Source organism: Pelmatolapia mariae, linkage group LG4 (genome assembly GCF_036321145.2).
Source record: "Pelmatolapia mariae isolate MD_Pm_ZW linkage group LG4, Pm_UMD_F_2, whole genome shotgun sequence".
Classification (NCBI taxonomy): domain Eukaryota; kingdom Metazoa; phylum Chordata; class Actinopteri; order Cichliformes; family Cichlidae; genus Pelmatolapia; species Pelmatolapia mariae.
Genome location: NC_086230.1, coordinates 20,835,424 through 20,854,590, shown reverse-complemented (window position 1 = coordinate 20,854,590; position 19,167 = coordinate 20,835,424). Strand labels below are relative to the sequence as shown.

The 19,167-nt window shown below is 44.6% G+C and overlaps 1 protein-coding gene across 2 annotated transcripts; it reads left to right on the top strand.

Moving 5' to 3' along the window:
* The first annotated feature begins 1,202 nt into the window (after window positions 1–1,202).
* pdgfab (platelet-derived growth factor alpha polypeptide b) lies at window positions 1,203–18,291 on the top strand. Of its 2 annotated transcripts, XR_010093724.1 has the most exons (7): window positions 1,203–1,843; window positions 2,865–2,961; window positions 6,595–6,738; window positions 7,956–8,146; window positions 15,806–15,932; window positions 16,485–16,616; window positions 17,348–18,291. XR_010093724.1 is itself a non-coding variant. In XM_063470640.1 (6 exons), exons 1-6 carry the CDS (start codon window positions 1,784–1,786, stop codon window positions 17,359–17,361), a joined length of 633 nt encoding a protein of 210 aa, XP_063326710.1. In that variant the 5' UTR covers window positions 1,203–1,783; the 3' UTR covers window positions 17,362–18,291. The 2 variants fall into 2 exon arrangements, 1 of the variants encoding a protein (XP_063326710.1); XM_063470640.1 differs by lacking the exon at window positions 16,485–16,616.
* The last annotated feature ends 876 nt before the right edge of the window (window positions 18,292–19,167 follow it).

Genomic DNA, 19,167 nt, shown 5'->3' with positions numbered 1-19,167 from the left:
CTCAAATCTTACATGTACAAAAAAAACCCAAAAAGAAACTACATGGACATTGGTTGCGCTGGCTCACAGAACATCTGATGTGGTGTGCACATCTAAACACAGAATCCAGAAGGTTCTTCCAAAAGGTTTATTGTGTCAGTGATGATGTGGTATATTTAACAGCTGGAGTGGATGGATGATTTTTTACCCATATATTCAAATACAAACAAATAATTACAATTAAAGTCCAAACCAAAATAAATTAAGTAAACATCAACTCACATTACTAATGCAACCACCATCTTAGTATTTTGATTTCTTTAAATTTAAAAATACAGTGATCCAAGTGAGGAAATATCCCTTTATGCTGCATCATAATCAGTTATAAGGTTAAGCTGTCTTCTTAACTTCTTTGCTCCTAGTCTGGAGGTAAGGAGGAAAAGGGCCAACCAGGCCAAAAGGGTGGAGTTATATATTGCAGACACCTGGGCGTGTCCAACAGATTGACAGGTGAATGTATGATGCATGTTGTGTAGTGGAGCTGGAAAGGTTGTGATTTTAACACACACACACACACACACATGCCCAGCGTTATATAATCAGATTATCATCTGCTATCACCGTTAGGAATTTGCTGTCTTTTGATAAAATTGCTGAACATTGAATATTTGTTTTTCCTGCCTTAAACTCAAATTCAGAGTCAGGCGGGCTGAGTCACCACCATCACTGCCGTAATGATCATAATAATTTTTGCCCCCCCCCACCCCCAGTTTTGTCCAAATTTAATTACGCCCTGAAAATCACAAACATCCTGAGGGATATATGATAAATTCAATTTATAACTTCCCCTGATCATTTGTTTTCATGCTTATTCTGTCAGATGATTTAATGAGAACAGTATCTCTTCAGTATCTCCATCCTGCATCCCCCTTTTCTAATCACTGATAATCAATATCGATTACATCCTGAATCTCTGAATGGGCTCTCTGCTGAAAGGCACACACACACACACACACACACACACACACACACACACACACACACACACACACGGACTGAGGGGGTGGGGATGTGCTCTTGAGTCTTAAGTCATCTAAGCAGCCAACCAGCTTCCCTTCACTGAATAGATGCACGATCACCAAAGGAAGGGGGGAGGCGCAACGGGCACGGAGCTGCTCTCTATATCCAGAGCCTCAGAGTCGCTCTGACACCATTCACTCCAGAGTCCCACGCAGCCAAGGAACTGCGCAGACTGCTGCAAGACAGGCTCTGGATAGCACAGCACGGACAACGTTCCCCAGTGTGATTTTCTCCTCGTTTGGATTATATATTCATGTAGGACTATTAAATACTAAAAAAAAGTCAGCAAATTAGTCGTGCTATTGAATCCTACGTGACATTTTCTTAAAAGTAGCCGGGTTTATTGTATTTTTTTTTCAAATATATATATTAAAGTGGGTTCAAGTTTGAAGCCTGTAGTTTCTTTTAAGAAAGTGAAGGGCAATGTGCGTCCTGCTTGTCTCTTGGGATTGTCTCACTTGCGTTTGAGGAGCTATGTCGAGTCGCAGCAGAGTGTGTTCGAGAGGACGCGATCCACTGTGAATAACAAGAATCAACTTCCAGCCTCTCACAGCTTCAAGCAAGTGCAGCGCGGTGTCTTGACTGAGCACGCTGAGCTGCCTGACACTCTGGGTTTCTCTCCCAGAGGGGATGGTTGTGGATCCTCTGGGGCCAGGAGCGATTCTGGGGCTCCTACACGTTCGCACTTTTTCTGAGATTCGAGTAAATTCTAAATTAAAGGGAAATGAGAGCCACACTTTCCTACATCCTGCTGTGGACGACGTACCTGCTGGCCACTGCTGAGGTAAAGTTACTAGTTAACTTGGTGGAGGCACGGTGGGGTCAGATAGACGGTGTCTTTGGCCCCCGTGTCATACTTGGTGGTGTGGGGTTTTTATTCTTGTGAGGGTGCAAAGGTCCCAAAGAGCCTTTGCACCCTCTCACAAGAGCCACACATTCAGCAGCACAGCTTTAATGTCCAGATAAAGAAAACCACAAAAGTAAGAGCTCTGAGATTTGATTTAAGCCATTTTAGGCTCGGATACACACAGATGGGGTTATGTAAGACAGTTTTTATTTTATTTTTTTTATTTTAACTCACTTTTAACCGATATAAACGGTGTATTCAAAAAAAAAAACCATGGTGGTGTAGGCTCTGATTTTAAACATTAGTGTGAATGTGCTTTCATTTTTTTTTCTCGACAACAGCGTATCAGTGACTGTGCGCTTTTGAACAAACATCACGTCTGCACTTGGATGCATATCTCAGTTATTTTTGGCTTATGTGCCAAATCTGTTCGTAGCTTGAGTCAACTGGGCAAACGTTTTGGTTGGGCTGAGCGCGATCATGGGAACCGCTCCGGCTGATATTTTTAGCCCCTGCTCCTGTGCGGGTCGCACGGTTTGCTGAGCTTGAGGTGCCTGCAGGTCCGCAACAAGTGCAGAGTGCGGAGAGGATATTGTTTATGATATTGCAAGCAACTCTTATCGCAAGACAGCAATTGTTTAAAGTGCTGATAGGTAAAGGAAATCTTTTTTTTTTTAACGCACATTTTAAAGTTTAATGATAAAAGTGTTTATTCTACAGTTATCTGGGTGCCAAATTAACGAGAACTACCTAAACTGCAGAATTCTTAAGAGACCGCTTTTTTCCTCCGTGGATGAGGTGATGTGTGGCAATGAGACAAATCTGCTTGCTTTTTGGCACACTGTTGTAAAGCTGCCCATCACACATTTCTAACCTTCATTTGTCGTTTGATTTCTTTGCCCCGACCATTCTCCTCCTCCTCCTCCTCCTCCACCCTCGACCCGCGCCCACCCCAAAGGAAGTGGAGTTTCCCCAAGAGCTGATAGACCGACTGTCCCACAGCGAAATCCACAGCATCAGCGACCTCCAGCGGCTACTGGATATCGACTGGAGAGGTAAATTCTGCTTCTTGATGCTTTGAATCATACATATGAATTACATTAAGAATCCTGACGCAGGGAAGGTTATTCAGATGTGACACTGCATCATGAATAGCCTTTTATTAGCATCTGATATATATATATTTCTTTCTTTGTAAATCAACACATGGATTTATCAAAGATGGGTTTTTTTAAATTTATTTTATTTTTATTTTTTTATCAGCACTTAGTTTCTATGGGCTATTACTGTGGAGCCTGTAGTATGGCGATGTTTAAGAAAGAACTTAAGTCCAGAAGCCACTGACAGTATGCTGGTATCAACATTTAATCAATTCCAGATTTAATGAATTACGTAAGCAGGTATATGAAATGTGTTGGCACATTTTTGCCAGCTTCATTCAGGCGGGAAACCATTGCACTCCAGAAATGAATCTTCAAAAACATAACCATGTGCAGGAAATTGCTGAGGGATCTGTGCACCAGTGGGTGCCAAGCACGATAAAACTGCAACAGGTGCATTTACTGTGCACGTGTGACAAAGGTTGAATACTACTTTTTTTTTTTTTTGTGCTGCCACGTAAGCTGAGACCAGGTCATCCCGGACCCTCTGAGATTAACTTACCAGGTGAAACTGTCTCACCCATAGAGATTAGTTGATGGACACAGGCAATTACAAAATTTGCTTTAACAGTCCCAAATGATGTAAGCTGCCTCACCAGTCATAGCTCATTAGCAACCCTTAACCATATACTCAGCAGAGCAGCACTGGGACCGGACGTTGGCTCAAGTATTCTTCTGTGTGAGCATGCATTTGCCTTATTGAAGAACATGTTAATTAGGACTAATAGCTCCCACATCATTAGTATGTTATCAGTTCACAATCAAACCAGCCTGTACAGCACAACAGTGATTACTCCTCTTTATGCCGAGCCCAGAATAGATTCCCTGAGTGCCTCTAGCATGAGGAGAGGTGTTTATAATTAAATTAAAATGTCTTTCTTAAAACGGAGTAATGTTTTTCAGGGTAACAGTAGTAGGCTGATTATTGTTACGAGGACATAAATCTGTCCAAAGGCCCACTTGGCTGCCCTGGTCAGCCCATTAAAAGACTTTTGACGCCAGCCAGAGGGATATTTTCAGAGCTTTTGTTGCAATATATAACAAATGTTGCAGCATATTAAACAGGGAGGGAGAAAGAGAAGCATCTGAAAGGGTATGCAACGCATTGCACCTGGAATATTTCAACAAGGAACTGTATTGTAATGATCAAGAGATAAAATAAATCTGCCTGTCAGGATGAATGTTTCATTTAGTGTTGCTTTGCTCATCTCGGCCTGCATTTGCTTTCGGGAGGATGGTGTCTTTAGCTCTGACTGACAGATGAGATGACCCTGTTGGAGCCTGCAGATGGCCGTCTGGCCCCTGAGGTGCTTCTCTCCTCTCTGCTCCTCTCTTCTCTCCTGAGGTGGCCCCCTGCCTGCCTGCTCTTATCTCTTTCACTGAAGAACTTTGACAGAAAAGGGAACCTGACTCTTAGCATGGGGCAGAGGTGGAGGAGGGAACAGGAGGAATCCGGAGGTTGTGTTCCCGCTTTCTGTAGAAAGACTGCAGCAGTTGTGCAACCCGCTTTGTTTCTGAAAAGCTGACAGAGTTTACGTCCTGTACACCAGGACTACCCGCAAATCTGCAAAAACAACGTTTGTGTACTTTCTACCTGCTCTCGCACCCACAGAGAGGGGACATGCTGCCCTTGTGACCTAAACGAATGCTTTGTCAATTCAACCATGTAGATGCTCACAAATAACAAATCAAGGAAGAACGGCGCAGAGAGAGAATTATGGGGGTCACTTATTGCGACGAGTCAATAGAACGCTAGCTATAAGCAGAGGGACAAAGAAGGAGAGGAGGAGGGGTAAAAGGAGGGAGTAATTTGCCTTCAAGGCATGAGATCGTCTCCTGCATGGTTTCTTTTCTCTTGTCTCAGTTTGACAACATTCTGGGGGTGCAGTTGCTTCTTAGTCACCTGGAATCAGCAGTGGAGCAAACCCCTCACTCCCCTGGTGCTGACTTCTTTCTTATTCTGCCTGTCATTATTCTTACCTTTTTACCAACATTTTCTGTTTTTTTTTTTTTTTTTTTTTTTTCCATTAAGCATAGAGGATTACCCAGTGATGCTGAAAATGAGGGGCGGGGGGACTTAGAGTCGGTCACATCTCCCTTTTCCACATCAGATTTTGAAAATCTGGGTGGCCAACAGTGTCACATTCTTCTTCACTCCTGAAATGAGGACAGGGGTAAACTGAGCACAGCCTGACCTTGTATAAAGATTGTTAGGTAGACGTCCAGTCAGAGGTAGGTAGGTGTTGTGCACTCACTCCCTGTCTGACTGAGCGCACGACAAGTTCCTTTGACTACTCACTAAAGAGACTACACTGGGACTGAAAGTTGACAAATGTGGAAAAAGACAGCATCAAGAAGCAAATAAACAACCAATCCTGAAGGGGGACTTTGTATAGATAGAGGAAATCCCTTTAGATGACTCTGGTCAGATCACAAAGCGGATCAGGGGGTGGAATGTGTTTGCCTGTGGGTAAGCTTTGTTGTGCCGGTGTACATTGGGTTTTAGGCTGCCATGCTGAATAATAAGAGGAGTTTGTGTAACTGTCGCTATGTGTTTCTGTTAAGTGTACATGCATAGGAGTGTGTTAGCCAGGTGAAGCATTTGTGCTGTGACTACAGACAGGTAGGACCCACCCACTTAGCAAACACTCTCAGACTCTGCTCTCTTAGAAAGGGCAGTATCCTGCAGGGAAGTGTTATCATTTTATTGCTGCTCTGGTACTTTTCTGCAGTGCACCTTATATCCTGGGTGGGGACCAAAACAAGCAAGCTTTATCAGATGACCATGAATGTGGAAAAAAAAAAAACTGGCTACATTGACCTGAGCTTAGAGAACTTTGAGGAGCTAGCATAACAAAACATGTACTTTTCCAAGCCACTAAATGATTGAAAAAGCAAACATTTTCAGGCAAATGAGAGACACCAAACCGCTAATTAGGGCAGGAATAATGGTGGCTGAGTACCACCTGTCAAATGACCACTTTAGTCCCCCCCGCGTGTGTCTGTGAAAGCTGGTTGTTTTTGAGGGAGCGTGCTGACTCACCTGCGTCTAGCTACTTCATGCGTGTGTGGAAAGTTCCTGCCAAATGAGTGAGTGAGTCTGACACACAGAGCTTTACAATTATGCAGAGCTGTGTGTAAAAATGGGCCTCCTGCCTGCACCCTGTGTCCTCTGGACTGTTTACCTCAGTTTGTGACCTCATCAGCAGTCACTCTGCCCTCCTGCCCACCGGCATGTTGAAGGGAACTATAGGCCCTGAGAAACCAGTCAGAAGTTACCATCTTATTATGGTTGTGTGACTAACCGACGCACAATTTGTTGTGGATCGGGTATATAAAAACATCAACGGCCGATCGCATGCCGGCTTTTCCTGAGGTCTACCAAGCCACCCATCGCAGCCATTCAGCATTGTTAAAGCTGCAACTCATAGCTGGTTTATTGGCTGAATAAGCTTTATGTGTGTTTGTGTTTTGCTTTTTTTCTCTCTTTGTGACATTATTAACATGGCGGCCTTCTGCTTTGTTGAGGTACGGGAAACAATGTTATTGAGGAGCCCAAGCATCACATGCACCACAAGCACCCAAACAACCACAAGAACTCCTCTCATCATTATGGTTACTACGGTGACCTGAAGAGCTCCCAGCTGCACAGCCGACGCAAGAGGAGCATTGGTAAGGCCGACAGAGTACAACGTGCTCAACTCAGAGGTTGCATCATGATTACTTTTTACACCATATAGCCTGCATCACACTTTGGCACATAAGATTACAGTGTAAAGACGCCCTAAAAATAACCTGCGTCTTAAATATCACCCCCAACATGAGTTCCCAGGAGATGAAACTGATCACTTTACACTAATTTCAAACAAAGCTAATGGTTAGTGGCTTTTATGCTGCCTTTTTGTGGATAAAAGGGAACCCTAATGAAGACATCTACCCGGTATTTACTGCAATCAAGGAATCATGAGAAACGAGACTGGTGCGCGAGGTTGACGAGGCCGTCTGACACGAAGCCTTGTAATTGGCCGGAGGCTCACAGATCTAAGGCACGCGCGTCAGGAGAGAAATATATCCTTGAGCGTGGAAATTCCAGGCATTCAGGGCTCAAGTTGCAGCTCGTCTGGGCTCTCAGTCAGATTTCTTCATAAAACGCCACGCGGTACGATATCTGATAGAGGCGTGTAGAACACCGTGTAATGTGTGATGCGTGTGCATTAAGACTCTCTACCCTAAGTGGCACAGCATTTAAAGCCACACAGGATAATGTGGTTGGTTGTATTTCATATATATCATAAGTGTAATGTACTGTATACCATTTTGGCAGCTGTCTCCACATGATGCACATATCATCTTTACGACATAATGGCATCTTACTGTACACACTCTATCAAATCTTTAGGTTTAAGTGCCTCTCGGAGCATTAAATCTGCTATGAATACTTAAAGTCTTCATTACAGCCAGCGGGGTCAAAGGCCATTATTAGATTTCCCACCGGTGCACGTAAGGTTTCTGGCCTTGTCACGCTGCATTAACTCCACCGGGTTCTCTGAACAAAAGAGTACTATTTTAATGTCTCATCGAGTCCTAAGCTTCTTAGCTGATATGAGATCAGCTTTTTTTTTTTTTTTTTTTTTTTTTTTTTTTGGATAGCTTGTCTTCTTAACAGCCTTAAATGGGGTTGGGTGTGATCTTAGCCTAGACAAACAGCTCCCACATCAAATGACTCATCAAATAACGAGCAGCGAAAGAATGCATGAAGCAGCTGTGAGCGAACAGGACAGATTACAACAGTACATCGAGATGGAAAAGATGACAACAAATGCCGGCGCAGACCAAAGTCATTAACTCGACTTTCCCTCTCTCCCCCCTCTCGCTCGTCTCTGTTACAGTAGAGGAGGCAGTCCCAGCAGTGTGCAAGACACGGACGGTGATCTACGAGATCCCCAGGAGCCAGGTGGATCCCACGTCTGCCAACTTCCTGATATGGCCGCCTTGTGTGGAGGTGAAGCGCTGCACGGGCTGCTGCAACACCAGCAACATGCGCTGTCACCCTTCCCGCAAACACCACCGCACCGTTAAGGTAAGACGCACGCCTGCAGCATAGGTTGTTTGCGTAAATCCGTGACTGCATCATATTAAACCCAGTCACCCGCTCAGTGCAAACACACTTGCTTCCACATCCATTCACCACTTTTCCTCTCTGCAGGTAAGTAAAACAGGGAGGCAAAATTGGGCTAATATGTTTTTCTGGATACTTGTTCCACACTTTACTCCCTATTTTCTTTGCAACCCTCCTCCTCACGGTTCCAGAATTGGCCACCTAACCTAACCTGCTGCTTCCATTCCTTCCCTCTATCCTTCATTTTTTTTTATTGATCACCACCCTCTCTTCTCATGTTTGGTGAGAGGCCCTGGGTTGGCTGTGCCAGGACGGTGGGAGGAAGGAACAGGAGGAGATGGGGCTGTTGGCACTTGGAACCATGACATCTGTTGAAGGAATGACCCAAGAGGGATGCTCCTGGCAGATGTAAGACAGGCTAAGAGACAGAGATGGAGTCTTGTATCTAGAAAGTATCTGTCTCTCACTATTGCACAAGTACACCTCTCCTGTCTTCTCTGTTTGGACCTTTCGGGAAGCAGTAAGCCCAGAGAAGACAGGGTGACAAAGAGGATGAGAGAAGGGGTTGCACTGTTCTCAGAGACTCTTTGGCAATGGTTGCTTGAAAACATGTCCTGTTCAGGATCAGAGGAGACACTCAGCGGCCGGAGCGGGAGATGTATTTCTGACGTATTTACACTTCAGCCTGTTAGCCTGAGCATGGCTCTGTTTGGAGGTATGGGAGTTATGTGGTCTGTTCTGTAAGTAAGAGACAACCAGGGAATAAACAGGGTAGCTTGGAACAGTCTGACTGCACACTCATCTTCGCGCTCTATTGTTTCTTCTCCGATTCTGATCTTGCCCAGCTGCCCTCGCTGGTACATTGCTTTGTCTCCTGGTCCTTTTGCAGGACTTTAAAGATGCCGCGTTAATAGACCAGCAGAGGAATAGGTAATAAAACAAATATCAATCTTGGGCTTGCCCCCTCTTTCCCCTTTGGCACCCTGGCACAGGCCATGGAGATTTCAGTATTAATAGGAGGATCACCTCGTATTCTTATGGTGCAGGGATGGTGAGGCAACTCTGACAAGATGGTCACTGTAGGGCAGAAGCCATTGCACCCAGGGCACAGAGTTTATGGTAAGACCTGCTGACTCATAGCGTGGAAGGAGAGTGGAGCTCTGATGTACAGCACAGCTCTGTGTGTCTGTCTGTCTGCATGCAAGCTCGTCTGTCTCTCCGTCTGCCAGACCTCAATGGGAGCACTGTCTGTGATCACAGCGATGAGGGATGGAGAGAGACTGACAACAGCATGGAAGACACTAAGGCTTGATTCAGCTATTCCTGGAATGCAGTGATCCATGCAACTTTGTCAACCCCCCCCACCCCCACTCCGCCCCACCCCATCTTGACACAAAGGGCAAAATGAGCCTACTGACTTGAGGGACCTTCAGGCATGGTGGAACGGGTTTCAAGGGGGTCAGTTTTTCCATGTGGTTCCAGCCTCTGGTGAGGGAGGGCGGCTGAGAAGCGTCGTATCCCTGTAAAGGTCAGCCGTCAGGGCTCCGGTCAGGAGACATTCATCGCATTGTGTGTGAGAAACATTGTCTCATGCCAAGTTGTTTTTTTTTTTCTTTCTTTTTTTCCTGTGTGTCCTCGGTCTGAATAGGGGTTCAATTTGTGTGTCTGCCTTCATTTATTAGAAAACTAAAAATGTTGTTCACATTTGCGGTGTTTCTTTCCATCTCATGACACTTTGCATTTGTCCAAATGCACCTTTATTTATTTTTTCCCCCTTCTCTCTTTCTTTCCCTTATTCCTTTTTCATGCTGTGGACCCAAAAGAAGCAAGCGGGTCTGCGCAGGCCCCGTTCTGTAGAAGGCTGCCCTGCCCTGTCCTGTGATGGGGTAATAAAAGAAAAGAAAAAGAAAAGAGCCAACTTTAAATAGGACTAACCTGAGGGAGGGAAACAGGGCCATATCCTAAATTCATCTTTTCTTTTCTTTTTTCTTGGTTTTGCCCCTTCACTCACTCTTTTGCATTTTGCACTTTGCTCCTTCATCGAGATAAGTCAGCCTCTGGGACCTTGTACGTGTCAATTTCGTTTACACACTTGTTTTTGTGTTGTCTGCATGCCTTGGCATGGAAGAGGACACAGTAAAAGCGAGAGGTGTAAAGATAAGCGACGTGGCAGGCTTTTAGAGATGGTTCAGTGTCCGTAAAAGAGATCAAGTGAGGAAGGTGGAAAGAGAAACAGAAAGAGAAACAAAGGGAGGTAAACAGTTTCTAATGAGCTAATGTTATTATATGTTTTCATGTATTTACATCCCAGCATTCCTTTACCTACTGCTGCACCCCGCCTCCTTTTGCACTTTCAGTGACACCATAATCACTCCCTTTATCCCGGCATCTTGGCTCTCGCATTTCTTTTCTAGTCAGAGTTCTCATTTGTCTTTTCTTTGTGGTGTTTTATCAGCAGAAGGCTGCCAAGAAACATCTTGGCCAGCATGCTGCTGATTTTGTGCCACAGAGTTCTTAAACTTGTTATAATCTTGACATGGCATGGATAGCTCAAAATATAAACATGCCCAAATTTATTTATCGCTGGCACAAAACACTTTCAAGTTTCTATTTTTGTCTTCCTCTCCTCTCTCCTGTATTCCCTCAGTTCATCCTCCTCTTAGTGTTTGTCTGTCTCTGCTGGCTGACGGCTGCAGGTGTGTCCGGTATTTCTGATGGTTTTCTCAGCGCTTTTGGCTCCGAGTGTCTGCAGACGCACTCACTCATAAAACAACAGGTGATTTTGAAGCAGGCGGGATTCGACAGGAAAAGGGATACAAATTGCATACGAGGTGGAAAGACGTGCGCTTTTAAATTCTTTTGTGCGTCTGTGTTTGTGTATACATACGTGCACAAATACGACTGCAAACAGGCCACGGCGGAGGCAAAGAACAGAGCTGTCATTCAACCTGTCACTCATCAGCTCTTAAGGCTTCTGCAGTATACTGCATTCCCCATAAACATTGACAACGATATGCCTTTTTAAAAAACAAAGAAAAACTTTTTCTTAAAGCAAGCAAATCAAAGTTGTAGATTTTTAATGCATGCACAGCAGGAAGTTGTGAAACAGAAAAATTGGGGCTGTGCATACGTGTCCTGGCACATTTTTAAATCCCACTATAGAAAATAGGGCCTTAGTCTAATAAACTGTTCATTCAATTCAGTTCAACTCAGTCTTGGTTTGGTTCAGTAGCTCGAGGCTTTCAATCACCTTTGATGCACAGGTACAGGTATTTTGCAGAGGTTTGAGAGAGTCATCAGCACATCTGTGTAAACCCAAGAATAATATGTGTGTGTGTGTGTGAGAATAGTGTGAGCACTCCATGCTAAGCGATGTAAACTCCCCAACCGCAGAGTAGGGACAAGGCCGTTTGTGCAAAGCGGCAGCAAAGAGGAAGACAGGCTGCAGAGTAATGAAGTGTTGATGGCTACTGGATCAAAGTGGAGGCTGACAGAGGCCAGGCGGATATAGCCACAGTGCTGAGTGTGGGGGTCCACACATCTCGCTGCGCCGGCCCCAACCCCGACCTTTACACACAAACACACAACATACGTACTGACAGTTACCTCAGCAACAGTGGGTCACATCCGGGTGTTTGGTTTGGGGGGTAAAGCAGTAGCTCTAGCCCCACGGTTGTGTGGGACCCTGACTTACGGGGTGTTTCATAAATAAAAGGCGTCGTGACGGTGATACAGTGAGAATGATTTATGATCATTTGAAGGGTAGGGGTGCAGATGGAGAACGAGGGGCCTCCTGGTTTTGAAGTCTTCTGCAGCTGTGAATTATTTTCCCTTTGATTCACTTAGCTCCGCTAGACAAAGGAAGGGTGAGAGAGTTTGTGTGCGCACAAGCGTGTTTGTGGTGTACATGGCGGGGGTTGCGGGGCAGGTCGTGACAGACCAATGGGAGTGTCCTCACGAAGCTCGAAGATGGAAAGTTTGGCTTCTGCTGCACCGGCTGGAATGCATCAGTCCGAACAGGAAAAACCATATTTTAATCACATTTTACTTCATTTCTGTATTTTTCTTCAATCCTCCCCTGCTTTGCTCTTCCCTACAGACTTCATCCTCCCCCTCCACATCTCCTCTCAATACAGAACTGCCCCCCCACCTTCCCTTTTCAGTCTTGGAGTCTGATTGTCTGTTCAGTCAAATAGTTGTTCACTCCCTCCTTGCTCTTTCTGTCTTTCCTGAATCCGAGCCATCCCCGCTCTCTAATTTGACCCCTCTGCCATTTACTTTATCTCTTTTGCTCTCTCTCATTAAAACCTCGTTTTCTCCTCTCAGTAATGTCTCTAACTCTGTTCTGTTGTTCACTTAAAAAAAACCCCCCAAACAACCCCCCAAAAACAAAGATTATACACATCTTCAGATTCTTTGATATCTGATATTGCACGATAGTTGTGCAGGAGAGGTACGTGATGCGGTCAGGGGAAGATAGATGTGCACATCTGGAGACGTATGTTTGCGTGTGTGTGTGGCTACGAGACAGTGGTGTACCCTGAAGTGTGTTGCAGACCTGCGAGAGATGTGATAAATGTCCTCCTTGCTTCCTCTCTTCTTCACACACAGCCTGTGATAACCTCTTTCACCCATTATCCAAAGTTTGTGTCTGTGTGAGCAGCAGCAGATTATCTTGGCAGTCTTTGTCTAAAGTTCAGTTTTCATACTTGTCTTCTGGCTTTTTTTTCCTTTCTTTTTGATCTCAGGACGCAAACAGACACAAAGTTGTAAGTACAAGAAGCCTCACAGTTGTGGCACCCCCAACAAAGGTTCCTTTTTGTCAGGCCACTCTTGCCTAATTTCTGTCTTGACAGATGAATTGCCACCCAATCCTGCCTCTTTCCACCCTCCATTCTCCAAGAGCACGCATACATTTTTATTTATTTTTGCTCAGTTCTGTCGCTGTTCCAGTTCATGATGGCCTGCGGTGCACATCTACATCCTCGCTGTGTTTTCCTTGGAAGGCCGGAGTAAAACTTTCCTCTCCATCATGCTCTCATCAGTGCCGTGCACTCAGGGAATTCCCAATTAACTCGACTGGGACGACTGCATTCACAAGTAAGGCTGCGGAGACACTGGGGACAAACCACGGGGGTGCACTTCCCAGAGCCCCCGGCCTCACCCCAACCCTCTGCATCGGATATCATTCCACAGCGACTCAGAGGACTTTTTCTCAGGGCCCCGGCTTTCCAGGGAGTTTAGAGGAGCTTGATTTATACAAAGAGAGCGTGGGGCCCCTTGTCATAGCATGGGGGTCTCTTTCTGATGTATGTTTTATTTGGAAAGTGATTGATTCTGTGCCAGATAGGAAGCCGGTGATCTTTGTATGAAGGTTAAGAAGTGCTTAAAAAAATATGACAGAAGTAAATATGAAAGCCAAGTGGAAAAAATAGTTAAGAAAAAAAAAAAAGGGAACAATGGTTCCTTCCACGACAGCATTAACGGTTCCCCATAACATAGGAAACAGGAAGCGAGGCAGAAATTGAAAGAGAAAGCGTCAACTAACTGGTCAGAGCACATGCACTTTGAGGAAAACTGTAGCACAGAAACTCGTTTAGATTTAAAAAAAAAGTTTGTGTGTGTGTACCAACTCCTGCAGGGAGTGCTTTAAACCCTGCTGTGCGAGGGGCAAGGAGACAAGCTTACTGCTGGGCCTCTCATCATGGGGGCCCATTGCTTTATCCTTCAGTCAATAGCTGTTTGTTTAGGCAGAAGTGTTTGTGTGTGTTAGTTACTAGGATCAGCAGTAAATGTCAGATGCGGCGGTTTCTTTTTATTTTTTGCTTCCTGCAGACTTCTTCTGAAGTATTCCGACATTCCCCGTAGCTCCCTGTTTTCAGTTAGATAATCTGATTAAATATTAGCAAGTTTTCTGGGAAATGGCGATGCTGCTTCACTTTTGGTAGATAACAATAAGCCTTGATAACTTCTCTAGCTGTCTGTCCCGTTGGTGTTAGTGTAGTAAACTTTGTTTCTCAGTGGGTAACCCAGGATCTAAGCGTTAATAGGTAACGCATGAATGTCATCTCATGCGAATCATGATCACAGCGAGCCGTCCGTCTCACTGCCTTAAATGACCCCCTCTGCTTCCACACATACACACATGAGAGTGATGGTTCACTTTTTTACTCCACGTTCTTCTCTTCTCTCGGCCTTTCACCTGCTCTCCTTCTCGGGGCCTGATGATAGAAAATACACCACCGCCACTAGCCCAGACGCCATTGTCCGTTGTTTGCTCACTGCATACCTCCTGTGCTCGCTTGCCCTCCTTTCACTCCCTTTCTTTACTTGTAAGAAACACAGGAGTAACCGGTGAAGCTCCTCGTCTTTCACTTCTTTCTGCCTCGGTTTTAGCCTCACCTGATGACCATCGACTCCGAGTTGTAGCACCAACATGAAGCTGGCCTCTCTGTGTGAATGTCAGCATTATACTTTGTTTTATCATACAGGGACTTGTATGTTTATTAGTCTGCATGACTAACTTGACACCGACAGGCAGCCTTGGCAGTACGCCACCATGGGTAAGAAAAGCCACTCGCTGGTTTTGCGCCCTGTCTGCGTGCACATGATCCCTGTGCTGACTGAAAAACTGTGTTGTTCATATCGCTTGAGAGTGCTGGGAGATTTCGCCCAATATCCCTTCTCGTGCAGCAACTAAGATGGTTGAAGCTGAGGATATTGTTTCCATGTGGCCCCCGGGCCCCTTGGCGGTGGATGGGGAGGTTTTTCTGCCCTTGGCACTCAGATCAGAGAATGAAAAAGCATGCAGCCACCTCCCCTGAGTTACACAATAAGATCATCGTAATCTAAACACAACCCTTTCCGTTCAGCTTTCATTTAAGCTTTAATCAATACAGCGTCTTCATGAACCGCCGACAAGCGGCTGTTTTTGTTGCTGGCAGTTGGGTGAGAAATAGAGGCTTAAAGTAAGTGGGCGTTACCTGCTTTGGAATTCCTGCATTGCTTCTTGTGTTTGCTTGATGGGAAGGTTTGCTTTTTCTGCTTAGATTACACCTAGTATTTCTTTAATGCATGCTAAGCAACACTTTCCCTAACCCACAAAGAAATGCCTCCAAACGTGTTATGACAAGGTGAATGACTTTAGGCGTGTGTCTGTCTGGATGTGGATGCTCCTAGCTTCTTCTCTTCTACCAGAGTAAACTCTTTCCTGCGCTTGAGGGCGTACAATGCTCTCCCCCCACCACCACCCTCCATCCCTTTCCTCCTTGTTTGAGCTTGCTTGGACAAGGTCATACACTCCACTCTTTTAAACACCTGATCAAGAGTCTATAAGAGCACACGACTAGTGGAACTCAATGAATCATCCTCAGGGGAATGCTGCTGTCACACTTCAAACACACCAAGGCAATGTTTTTTTTTTTTTTTTTTTTCCTTTCTTTTTTTTTCTTTCTGTGAATCGATTTATGGATGTGTCATCAGTGTCATCAGTCACAGAGCTATGCCTCTTGATATTAGCGTATGGGCAATGAGTGTGTGCATTCTCTGATGCACACAGAAGAGTAATGATGTTGCTGGAGCAGGGTCTGTAGCTAACCTTTTCCCTCTTCCTCTCTTCAGGTAGCCAAGGTGGAGTATGTGAGGAGGAGACCCAAGTTGAAAGAAGTCTTTGTGCGGTTAGAAGACCACCTGGAGTGTGTATGCACATCACATCATCACGCGGTAGAGCCCTCAGATCCAGAAGCAGGTAAATAAAGCTTTGCTTCTTTGCAAAAAAGCACTTAGAAGCTGAGTTTGATTGCAGAAACCGACCCGCATTCTACTTTCCTGTCTTCCTCATATCGGTTTGATGGTCTTCTCTCTGTTTGTCTCCATGGCTTTGCACTGGATGACCTTTTTTTTTTTTTTTCTTTTTTCTGTGATTGCCCCAAACGAACCCATGAAGCGGCTCACTATTGCAAAACTGTAAAGCTTGAGTGCTCGTGCCTTGTAAGATGAGGATGTGTGCGTGTATATATGCGTGTATGTGTACTTGTGTGTTAAGGGAGGGTGTCCAAAGGGCTGCTTGGCATGACAGCAGGTAAACCGCCAGTGCCTTGATCTGAGGCCTCTTTTCTCCTTGGGAGCAGATAAGCGCTGTAATGTGTGCTGATAAGGCATCTCAAGAATTTATAGTGTTATATCTTTGCACTCTCTGCTTCTGTCCCCGGGCTGTTGTGGCTCTTTCTGTATTATAAACCCCTGCTTCTCGCTTGTAACCCTCCTTCCTATCCACCCTCCCTGACTTTTGTGTTTTCAGGCCACCGTAGGGCCAAAGGTAAAAAAAGGAAACCTAAAAAGCTAAGACGCACCAAGGGATTATTGGTGACTTAAAAAAAAAAAAAGTTGCACTCATTACCCAAAGTCCACTGGAGAGCTGTGAAGCGAACAGGTAGGACTTAAGAACTGCAGCCTTTAATCACCTTTCGGCACTGCACTGGCCCAATCAGGTGCAAAGAAAGGGCCCTGCCAATCACCCAATAACATCACAGCCAATCAGTGTGAAAAGAGGAGGAACTAAGGCGTGTCATCCTCCGTGCTGTCCTCAATGCTGCATGTTGAGCTTGTGGCCTGCTGAGCATGCACACTGCTTTTATCTGCTGTGTTTTGTGCTTGCATGAGCTCTTTTCATTGTACAGTAAAGCAACTGTTTGTTTTGTTTCACTTTCTAGAAATCACTGCTCTGAGTTTTCTTTTACTGTCTTTCACCCTATCATATTGTCATCACCCTCTAAAAAAAAAAAAAAAAAAAAAAAAAATAAGAGACCAGTATTTGTGATTTTCCTCATTCTGTCCTTTACTGCAGCCACACACACAAGCAAAAACACCAAACATAAACAAAATAACACACACACACACACCGTATTTTGACTGGACATGATGATGTCTGGTCTGAGCGCTGTCTTTGAAATATGGAGAAAGATAATTCAGAACACTGCAGATCTTGTTTGAGCTGTGTTTGAAATGCATGAACAAACTGGTTAAATTGGGCTCTAAATCCAGTAATCTAGTTGGATATCTTTTTCATGATTTTAAAAAAACAAACAAAAAAACAAACATGCATTGTTTTTGTAAACCTGTGATTCTAATCTCACCCTTCCTCTCTCTCTCTCTCTCCCACAGTGGATGTGAGGTGAGACCAATCAGAACAAGGGACTTCAGCGTGGGAGGTGCCTAAATAGAGGAGGCCTCCAAAAATGACACCTGCTCTGTCCTCTTCCCCGCTGCCGTGCAACCTTCGTTTCAAAAAAACAAAACAAAATAAACCCCAAACTTTTCTGTAAAGATGTCAGACTGAAAAAGAGACAGCAGATAAAAACAACTGAGATACCAAAGGTGCTTTTGAAAAAGAAAACAGCCGGTGACTTTCTCTGCGGTAAGCCACTTACCTAAATGGCTGATTAAGAAGAAAAGAGAGGATGCTGCGGATCTCGGGCAGGCCAGGAAAAAGGCCAAAGGGAGACGATGAAAGGGATCGATCGCCGTTGGACATTTTGACTGGGCGACAGTTGAACAGCTGTTGAACAGTTGGACCACACCTCGATGAGAATCAAGTGCTCCGACTTAACACAAGTACTCTGACCTGCTTAAATGAGTCTTGCATTCACAGGAAAAAAGACAGGGATATAGGAAAAAAAATGATGGAATGAAAGAGACTCTTTATGGAGCATCAAACACTTTGAGTTGACAGATGTTTGCTCCGAGACCTCTGGTTGTGACTTTGCCCACCTGCTATGTACAGTTCAATTTAAAAAGAAAGTAGTTGTTCTTCTTACAAGCTATTTATGTGTGGATGTTTGCTTTCCATTATGAAAGAAAAAAACAAACGAAAGATGTTTCATCATGTTTTTGCAATAGGTCTGGTTCTTTGTAACCATCAGTATCACAATCTCAGTGTAATTTTGTTTTCTTGTCAGCCATGTTTCTTATTATATTACAGTATATCTGATTGATGTCCAGTCTTGTATATGGTTTGGATACATGTGTGTGAGGAGGAGTTTTGAGAGTCAGTACAGGAAGATGCTTTATTTTTGTTATGAAATATATTATGCATACTTATATCCAAGCGGGAATTATGTTTTCTTTTTGTTGTTCTTGAATGTCTATATTTAATCCATCTGGGCAGGGGGGGTGGGGCAAAAAATGAGGTCAGGGGTGAAAGTGTGTGTGTGTGTGTGTGTGTGTGTGTGTGTGTGTGTGTGTGTGTGTGTGTGTGTGTGTGTGTGTGTGTGTGTGTGTGTGTGTGTGTGTGTGTGTGTGTGTGTGTGTGTGTGTGTTAGCTGTGAACAGGATAAAAGATGGGGATAAAACAGCCCAGGTGTGTGTGCGCACGCGGTGTGGCATACTGTGGCATATGCTAAGGCAGTGGCACGCCCTGCCCTATCCTTTAGGCAATATTTACCACAAACATGCATGTAGCAAATTAGTGTGTCTGCCAATCACATAAGTGCACAAAAAGTGCACTAGCATGTCTAAACTAGAGCATATTCATAGGCTGTATGTGTGTGTGTGCTTATGCACAATTTCTCTGCTACAAGAGGCTATTTTTTTTATTTTTTTTTTTCTCTTTCTCTCACCCATTTCAGTCCAGCGCTGATAAGGAAGATACACCCGCCCAGTCTGCTACATAAGCACACATGTTGTGCCTTTGAAGAGCAAAGTCCATCTTAAAGACTGAATGAGCGTGCAAAGCAAATCGACAAGTGCATGAATGGGCTCCTTGTTTGGTCAGGCTTTACTCCTCTGTTGACAAGAGAACAGATCTCAGATTACTCCACCCCTGTGAAGGGACTCACACTTTATGCAGCTCTCCTCCGTCAGGACAAATGATCTGAGGTGGCTTGAAAACAGCGCGGTGCTAGCCTGAACTCGTGCCCCAAAGGAACAAACAATTACTTCCTTACCAGTTCCTATGATAGTGATGAATGTGCGACAAGGCCTGG